At 43.1% G+C, this 9,814-nt stretch overlaps 1 protein-coding gene across 1 annotated transcript; it reads left to right on the top strand.

The window, feature by feature from the left end:
- Positions 1-6,275: 6,275 nt before the first annotated feature.
- On the top strand, positions 6,276-9,814 carry IFT22 (intraflagellar transport 22). The gene is made up of 5 exons (XM_075440394.1): positions 6,276-6,378; positions 6,666-6,745; positions 6,872-6,961; positions 7,611-7,813; positions 8,740-9,814. The coding sequence occupies exons 1-5, from the start codon at positions 6,340-6,342 to the stop codon at positions 8,886-8,888; spliced, it is 561 nt and encodes a 186-aa protein (XP_075296509.1). The 5' UTR covers positions 6,276-6,339; the 3' UTR covers positions 8,889-9,814.

Raw genomic sequence — 9,814 nt, 5'->3', positions numbered from 1 at the left:
AACTTCTATGGCAAAGGAAAGAAAGAGTGATTGTATTAATCCATCTAAATCTGGAGCTTGCTAATTAAGATGAAAACTACAACAATCTGTGCTTAGGTGAAGCATAGTATTTTTATAACCCAACTCAAGATAATATCACTAGCCCAGCCAAAAACAGAAGATTTAAGTTTTCAAATTATTGAACAACAATAAAGTAATGAACCACTTCATACTACATGATCAACAATCTGCACTAAATATAAACATTTTTATAGTGCTCAGTCTACTTTGCTTTTTGTATTTCCAATACTTTCCTCATGGTGTTTAAAATACATAGTACAACATGCTGCTTCTAACTCTACCCCTACCTGCAGAAATGCAAGGATCTTCATTTGCAAGTCCACAGTGGCAGGCCACATTCAATTTAAGTGCCAGTCTCACACATATGTGTATTTGTAGCCATAAGATATTAAGGAGGACCTTTCAAACGAGAAGTTTGCAAGGGAGTCAAGCATTGGAAACTGATATACTACTTTTCCCAGGTTTCAGATGGAATTGAGGCAAAATTATGGAGGCCACAAATTTTTAAGTTGAGGGTATAGAGTTAAGCATTCATCACTGTGTCCAGGTATCTAAGCAAAGGAGCAGGGATTTGAGATCTTGTTGCAGAGTCCTCAAAAGATACTAATTACTGGTATCAAGCTGTTGTCTCTAATGACATCCTGCCAAGAGGTAATTGATCCTTCAATGAAAATGAATGTGACACATCTGAAAAGACAACTGATTTGGCCCAGGATGTTAGCAGAAACATAATGCCTGGCAGGACCACAGGGTTAAGGAACTCCCGTGTTTGGCCATAAACTCTGAAGTAACACATAATTCAGAGAATGAAAATGAGATAAAACAAAATCTTCCTGTCAGTAGGATCTCATCTCCCATAGGACCACATGGCAGTCCCTCTAGAGACAACACACACACTTTTTTGCTTTCTGTGAAGTCTTTGAGGGTCTGGCCTTGGGTGAATAAATAGATCAGACAATGTTAATAAATGCAGGCTCCTTCCAGACCAACAGGGGTGGCAGACACCACAGCTGTCAGCAAGAAACAAAACTTACTTTGAAATTTGATATTCAACACAAAAAACACACGGGTCTAATAGAATATGTTCCATAAGCCCTTGTGAGTCACAAATAACAATTATCCTTTGTGTTGTTTCAATACCTTCTAGTCCACCACCTATGAAATTGTTTTTACCAAACATAACAGGTTTTTGCCCAGCCCAACAAGGTTGCCGTGCCCTCTTCTAAGAGTAAAGTGTGCCCAACACATCCCAGTACAATATTTCTCATTTCTCACTATCAGGCTGTCTTTCTCTTTGATGACTCTCACAAACAGGTATTGAGAACCCCAAATTTGAGAGGTCTAACTAATGGTATGACTATATCCACACTTTAATTCAGTGTACATCTGCACAGTAGCCAAAAAGAAATGGTCCCATCCTTGTCCCACGTGGCCACATCCCCACTCGTCCTCATTACCTTCTTTCTGTTAGCACCAGGTTTTTGTGCAGTTATGCAGTGAACAGGTTCAAGGATCGGATTTTTTTTTTCTCCAGAGGCATCAGATTAGCTTTCAACTGAATCAGTTCCATCCAAACAGGTAATTGGAAGGAAGCTAGACAGAGAGCTGGGGACATGAACAGAGGCAATACTACTTCTCTGAGTGGGTGGTGATACAAGTTTAGATCATATGTAAAAAATCATGCATCAACAGCATAAATTAAGGGTCCAGGCTCTGTCAACAGGCAGTGAAGACTCTCCTAAATAGATGCTTCCAGTGGGTAATTCAGAATACCTAAACCAGAAGCCTAGACTTAGACAGCATGAATATGACGAGAACATAATCTCTCAGTACCGTAATTTCCACAAAGAGTTGAGCCTCTATTTACAAATACAAATGATCTGGGCTTTAGCAGAAATACTTTTGGTTAATGTTTTTTTCCATGGAAAAATTGAAACTTTCCCCTGTGAGGGGGAAAGAAGACCCTCTGAAGGGCTCTCCTGCTAACACAATAAACATCTGTGGGTTCTTTCCTCTCAAACGCTGTTTTTCTAGGGGGTCCCTCTCTGATGAATTAGCAGTCCCAGTAGATCATGGCAAACAATCCTGCATACCACATCTTAAGAAATGGTACTTCTTGGAACAGATCGGTTTGGTTTGCCTTAACACAGGCAAGTTAGCGCCACATTATCAAATGCACTGAGGTCACCAACTTCCATCAGATGATCTGCTTGATCCTTTTCAGACAAAAAAAAAGAAAAAGAAAAAAGCTTGGATTCCTTACAGAAATCTGAGTGTTCCAGATGGAAGCAGTAGGCTTGGCCACTCACAGCCCACCCACCTACAGATCAAGATGGACTGGAACAACCTCCTCCATGAGCCAGGAAAGTGAAGGGGGCTGGGAGGTGGGAGGAAGAGTTTCATATTTCATCTACCACTTTTAATAGAAAACAGAACATGGTGTGGGGTTGAAAGGAAAATGGTAAATCCCTGGAGATCCTAAGTGTTGGCCTTGAAAGTCAAAACTGTCAATCATACCATGTTCCCCTCCAACTCGTACTTCTTGAAGGGAAGACAGGAGGCAATGGACTGGCGTGTTTAGCCACTAGGTGTTACTGTTGCTCCACAGAATGTGACCAGAGCAACCACTTCAGAACAAGCAAAATGACATCTATCCGAGACATCATCTGCTGCTGTACCTTAAGATGTAAACCACAGGAACTAAACCCAACTTCTGGATTCACATATTGTGACTAAAAATCAGACCACTTTGGTGTGTTTGCTCAAGGGGGTTGTGGAGGTAGACTGCTGCTCCCTGTGTTTTGTTTATACATCACTACATAAACAGAGCAAGTCAAATTCATCCTTGGGGAACTTCCACAGACTTTGATGAAGGTACGCAGGGAGAATTGGGCTGCCTAAGGTGTCGCTGAGCTCATGTCCACCAGTCAGGAAAATACATTGGCCGCTGAGTTGTCTGCTTCCCCAGCCACAGCCTGCACTGACAATTCAAGGCATTTTAATTAATCCTAGATGTGCTGTCAGCCAGGTGGGTAACATTTCTCTGCTTGTGTTTCTCCATCTATAAAATGGAAATAAAGATCCTGGTCTCCTCTAGGAAAGACTTTGAGACCACAAATAAATCAGAGCTGTAGTCCTCAATGATCTGTTGGCATGAACCAAGCAACAAGTTTTGCATGAGCATTTTCTATTGATTCCAGAACAGGTTTTCTGAGACAGAATGATTGAACTGAGTGCTTTCACTAAAAGTGGCTACTAAGGAGGTGTAACAGACTCATGATAAAGAGCAGCGCTGTCAATGCAGCTTAATGTCCTGTGTCCATTTGGTCCTTTTTCATAGCTCTACAAAAATTTTATCCAGAGGACAGCCACACTTCATCCAAACCTTCATCGCTTACTTAAATCAACTGGACTTTGACCCTCACACAGATATCCCTTTGCAGAGATTCGTAAGCCACAATCTTCGAGTTTACAACAATATTGATTTTCTCCTTAATTTTTAGTAACAGGCTTCAGGGCACAAAAACAGGTGTTTCTTCCTTTCAATTCTTGTGTTCTATGCCTTGCCCCCAAATGAACCGGTAAAAATAAACAGAGGACGTAATGCAGGTCTCTGCCTGCACCCACTAGAAAGTTGTTTCTGCACACACACAATAAATGTCATGCAACGCACAACAAACAGGCAGAGCACTCATTCTCATGGTAAGTCTTGCCATGTGGTTGTACTTCTAACCAAGGCATTATTTTCACACACAACTTGATTTAAGTGCTCTAGGGCATGTTTTTCAAAGTTTGGAAACATTGTTACACTACATTAAACAAAGTACCAGTACTAAGCCACAAAATCTTATGAAAGATTTTTTTTGAGTTGTTTTCATAGGAAAATTTTTATACGCCACATTAAATGAAGTATAATGCAAACTTAAAATACTCTTCTCCGAAAGACTGAATGATTTGCAAGTGCTAAAGTACTATCTGAAAGGTGACTGGCACTGCATTTTACTGCTGCTTCCAGCAAAACCTCTGGGCCTCTGACTTGGAGGCGAAGCCCTCTTATCTGCAGTTCATGCAACCAGCATCACATGGCTTGATACAGCAATCAATGTTCTCACAGACATTTCAAAGTAAAGAACATTTTTATTGAAATATTATTGATAGCCTGCAATTGCTTTTGGCTTTTGAAGCAAGAAGGAGGATCTGTCCATGGAGAATCATCTGGAGATGATCATTTTTGCTTGCTATCAAAACGTTATGGTGGAAAACTAGCCATCTAATAAACGCAAGACTTACCATTACCAGTATAGTCTGGAAGCCATTCACTTACTGCTGGAGTTCTCTCTGCTGCAGTCTAACAAAGAGTTTTAAACAAGTGAAACAAAATGGCCTTGCTGATTTGTACACTTGTACTCTCAACAAACAGTAACTAACCTAACTTTACCCATATGCCTAAGGCAGATGCTGATAACACCAAATGTACTTGACTTAAACGTCTTTGAAAACACCACCCTAAGTGGCTTGGCACTTTAATTCCTGCTTTCTAAAGTGACTTAAAACCCTAAACCACATGGATAAATCCAAAAATTGCAGCCTTAGTCAGTTGTGCTCTCCTTACTCTTCAGTGGCTAATACAAACACACAAAGACTCTATCTGACACTTCATCTAAAAATTAATCCTAATTGCTTTCTGGGCAGCTACACAAACAGCCAGTTTTACCCAATTTCAGTTACCTCTTACTCTTTTTTTTTCTTCCCCTCTTCTGTGCTGCTGTCCACAATAGAATCCTTTATAACACATTTCTCTTCATGTGCTAGCAGTAGCTAATAACATGTGCAAGCTAATGGGAGAATTTGCCCAGATTTCTTCTTGCTAGGTCACCCTTTCTGTCTTTTCTTTGGAAGTTATTCAGTCTGAAATGTGGAAAATAATATAGCTGCAGAAAGCATTACCTATGAATTATTCTAGTTCATTGTGAATTTGGTCCTGAATCACATGTGGATCTTCACAAACAGAAAATACACATCCAGTCTGCTACAGCAGAATCAAATCCAGTGCTAGGTGCAACTATCATTTGTCCATTGTCTTTGTCCACCAGCCTGAAAACAATTTCCGAAGTTTAAAATACTGTGTGAATGGTGTGATGCCACTGCCATATTGAACCATCCTAAACCATCCCCATGAAAGGAACGAAGCAGCAAATAATCCTACAGTGTGACGGAAAAGACTCTCCCCCCTCAGTGAGAGCAGAGCAATTCTGGTTCACATTTATTAGTAGTGCTAGTAATAAACATTTACATTATGGTAGCGCCTAGAGGCCCTGTTTGAAAGCTTGTCTAAAACTGCTGTTGTACCTGGGCACTAAACAACTCTGAAGCCGCACAGCTGCCTGCCAGATGTTTTTCTCTTAGAAGCTGCAATTTAAAAAAGCCTCTTGCTTCCCTTAACAAGCCTTAATAAGAAGCTTCAAGAGCTTGCTTCATCGTCCATTCAAGGAGAATCTGCAGCTAAAATAGCTAAGAACTTCAGGCAAGGGCAGCACTTCTCAAGCCAGTGAGGGACACCAGAGCGAAGCGCAAGCACAGGGCGACCTGTAAGTGTGTTGAGTATCTGCTAGCCTGCCTCTCGCTTTCCGGAGGGCAGAAAGGCCAAGGGGACACCTCTCCCCTGAAACCGTCCGGGCAGGAGGAGCCGCTGCCAGTCCCGCCCGAGGGACACCAAAGCTGGGCTCCCCTCAGGGCACGCCGGTTCGGGTTGAAAGCCGTACAGGCGCTGCAACCCCACTGCGGGCAGCGTGCGGGAGCCCTGGGTGCGCACAGGGCCCGAGCCCACCGCTCCCACACCGCCCGCTCCGTCAGGAGGGGCCCAGGGCAAACCCGCCACCAGGATACCTGAGAGGCCGCACCCACCTCCTGCGCCGCCGGCCCTGCTGCCTGTGAGGAGAGGGAGAGGGAGAGGGAGAGGGAGAGGGAGAGGGAGAGGGAGAGGGAGAGGGAGAGGGAGAGGGAGAGGGAGAGGGAGAGGGAGAGGGAGAGGGAGAGGGAGAGGGAGAGGGAGAGGGAGAGGGAGAGGGAGAGGGAGAGGGAGAGGGAGAGGGAGAGGGAATCCAACCCCACCGCCCGCCTGGCGGGACGCCTCCTCATGAAGGCCGCGCGGCGGGCCACTGCCCCTCCCCACACGTGACGGCGGCAGGGCCAATCGCAGCGCGCCTTCCGCCTTTCTCCCCGCCCCGCGAGGCCGCGTTGCCGGGCGACGGGCGGGTGCGAGGAGCAGCCGCCCCCGCTATGCTGAAGGCGAAGGTGCTGCTGGTGGGGCCCCGCGAGGTGAGCGCGCTCCGGGCCGCCGGATCACACCCCCCCCCCCCCCCCCCCCTTCCCCAAGGCCCTGAGGGCCGCGGCCTGCCTGGGGCGGGGCCCGCTGTGTGGTGCTGGCGGCTTCGGCTGCCGAGGGTGCGGCTGTGGAGGCGGGGGGGGGAGGGGGGGAAGGCCTCCATGCGCAGGGGCCGTACCCCGAGGGACAGCGGGGTGCTCGGGCAAACGCCGGGCTCTTCTCGCTGTGGCGTTGGTGCGTGAAATCCCTATGAGCGTCTTTCACTCCTGCTTTCCACCAGTCTGGAAAATCGGTGTTGGCGAACTTTGTTTCGGAGAGCGTGGAAGGGATTGGCAGCTACAGCCCGACGCAAGGTGTGAGGTGAGCGGGACCTCGTGGCGCGCTGACCAAACCGGCCCCCTGACCACTGCCTGCCCCTCAGTCGCGCGCTCTGGCCGTGGAGGTGTGTGGAATGGTGTCACGTCGTGTATCCGCTCATTTTCACAGGATCCTGGAGTACGAGAAGCCGAACTGGAATGGTAACACTAAGGGAGCTGGGTGTCGGTTCGAGCTGTGGGATTGCAGTGGTGATCAAAAGTAAGCCAGCATCGTTGTTACTTCCTCCAGGCTACTTAATTCATAACAGTTCTGTTTACACAAAGTATTTATACTTCAGGCCTAAAACCCATTATCTTTTCAAGATGAGGAACATTCCTGCCTCTTTACCCCATTACATTTTTTATAGCTTTCTGCTATAAAGCGTCTGATACTAGGTCCTCTCTGCCATGATCCCAGCTTTGTTTTGGATAAGGACTGAGTATAACAGTAAAGTCCGTAGCTCCTAGAATGAAGTTACAGGTACAGGAGACAGAGGCCACTCTGTAATTGCCTTTGTCGCCTTGAAGTTGTTACGTGAGTGGACTTCAAACAATGTATACATACGACTGAGGCCTTAATTTCCAAAGGACACAATTTCACACTGGACAGATCCGTTTTTAGGGCAAAAATTTAAATAAGCATTTGATCAAATACTACATTTTCAGCAAATCATGGGACCAACTATCATAATAGATAAGTCAAAATATTTGGAATATGATAGATCACTGGCGAGATTTCTGATGTTATAATAAAAAAAAAAAAGTACTGAAATGTGTTCTTGAGGAGGGAAAAAGAAAAAGAAGTTTGAGTGCATGTTTCTGTTTTCCAGCTATCAATTTTACCATTTTCCATGCACTTGTTTTTCAAGGTTTGAAACATGCTGGCCAGCTCTGATGAAGGACTCTCATGGCGTAATAATAATCTTCAATCCTGAGCTGCCCAGTCACCTGAAAGAAATTGAAATGTGGTACTCCTGTTTTGTGCAGCAGCAGCCACTGCTTGATAGTCAGTGTCTCCTTGTCGCACATCACAAGCCAGGCAGTGCGGGGGACACGGAAAATCTGTCCTTGGGTAAGAAGATGGAAAACTCAGTCTGTAACTCAGCATTTTTTATTGATCTATTTATCTTTAAAATTGTTCGTACCTTATGGCTTGCATTTTTCATTTAAATCTGCCAATCAAAGAATATTAGAGTGCTTTGCAAAAACCGAAATAATGAATTTCAAAAGTCATCTGGAAAATATTCCTATTTCATAAAAGGGGAAGGTAAAGGCAAGAAAAGTTTTTCTAAGAATGTCTCTAAGGTCACACAGTGAGTGTGTAGCTGAGTCAGGAACTAGAACTCCTGATGTCTGCAGCCATATGTCATCATCACTAGTAGTTTGTTTCTTACGCTGAATTTTATCTTTTGTTAACTGACACATTTGAGGCCATTGAAGTGTGCATTTTATTGATCAAAAGAATAGAAGCCCTTTGAAATACATGTCTAACGATCTTCCTCTTAGAATTAGTAATAGGTACCTTATATACTGCAAAATTATTTGTGGCTGTTAATACAAATGAGAACACACACTCCCTCTGGGCAACCTGTTACAGTGTTCAAACAAATACATATTTATTACAAGTATTAGTGTTTTAATATATATTTAATGTAAAAATATAATTCCATAATTTTGATGTAATCAAAGAATGTCATGTCACTTCAGTAGTAAAATTGCAACTCAGTGCTGAATTGTTCGATTCTGCCTAACTGAATGTGAGACCAAAACTAGTACTTTAAGCTTTAATAATAATGTTTGAAGAATTTAATCTAACAACAAGTTGTACTTGTTTGTAACGTTAACAAGCTATGATGCATTTTTGCTTCACATGTTATATGTTATCTGGGGTATCAAACATTGGATACTACTGAATTCCAACTGACTCCCATGGCCTTGATTGCGAATATTTCTGTTATAAAAGAAATATACCTAATTATTTTTTATTTACCTTCAAAGCTTACCCGCTGAACAAGGTAAAATTAATACATTCCAACTTAGAAGAAGATCCTGAAGATGTTCGCATGGAATTTATGAAATACTTCAAAAGTATCATCATCTTAATAAATGAGAGCCGAGAGAGGGAAGAAATGTCAATTATCTCGTAACATTAAAGGAATACTGAACAGGGAAGAAAAATGATTATTTTTACTTTGCCAGCTATACTAGCCTGTGAACAAGTCCTAACAATGAGAATTTGCCAGCCTATAAACACTTCAGAGAAAATAATGCACAATTTATTATTTAACCAGAAAAAAACCCAAGTGCTGACATCAAATGAACTGTGCTGCCAAAGAGATGGCTGCACATCAGTTTCATTTGGCATCAGAGGTACAGGAAGGTATTGTTTAATATGTTAGTGTGGACCAGAAGCTAAAGGTATTGGTCATCTGTTCACTTCAGAATCCCTTTTTGTAGAGGGGCTAAGAGAAGAAAGCCTGACAGAACATAAGATTTGTGGAGTTGTGTTGAAGCATCTGAGTAAACTGGTCATGTTAGCTGTGTTCATGGAGAAGTTATGCTTTTGGAAGTCAGTACAAACTCATTGGAATAGAGATCTGAGAAGCAGTCATGGTGTGGAATCTACATTTAAATGTTCCAAGTTCTCCTTCTCTTTCTGTCCAGCATCTGAAGAGAGCACATTTCATAGCTGTTGCCTTGGCAAGACAGAGTAGGTTGCAGTCTTTCTCAGGATTAGGTTTTTCTTCTATTCCAACAAAACAAACATATTGTTGGGGACAATGTTTATGTCTCTCTGGGAGGAAAAGAACTGAAGTCTTGGTGTAAGTGCAATACTTTGACCTATGTCAAGAACTCCAATAGAGGAAAAAAAAAGTTCTGCATTCTCCAGAGGAGGAAAAGCTGTTTCGAAACTTGTATTACTGCTTCCTGTTGCATTGAAATAAGTGGTTTCATAGATAATTTACTTTCTGATTTGTTTGGTTTGCACTCATCCCTGTTCTCTAGTGTGTTTTGCTGTGGAAGACTTTTGTAACATGCAGTACTAAGACAATAAAAAACTTTTTAAAATGCA

Source organism: Opisthocomus hoazin, chromosome 20 (genome assembly GCF_030867145.1).
Source record: "Opisthocomus hoazin isolate bOpiHoa1 chromosome 20, bOpiHoa1.hap1, whole genome shotgun sequence".
Taxonomy (NCBI): domain Eukaryota; kingdom Metazoa; phylum Chordata; class Aves; order Opisthocomiformes; family Opisthocomidae; genus Opisthocomus; species Opisthocomus hoazin.
Note: the sequence above shows the minus strand (reverse complement) of the source record. Positions and strands in the feature narration are given on the sequence as shown.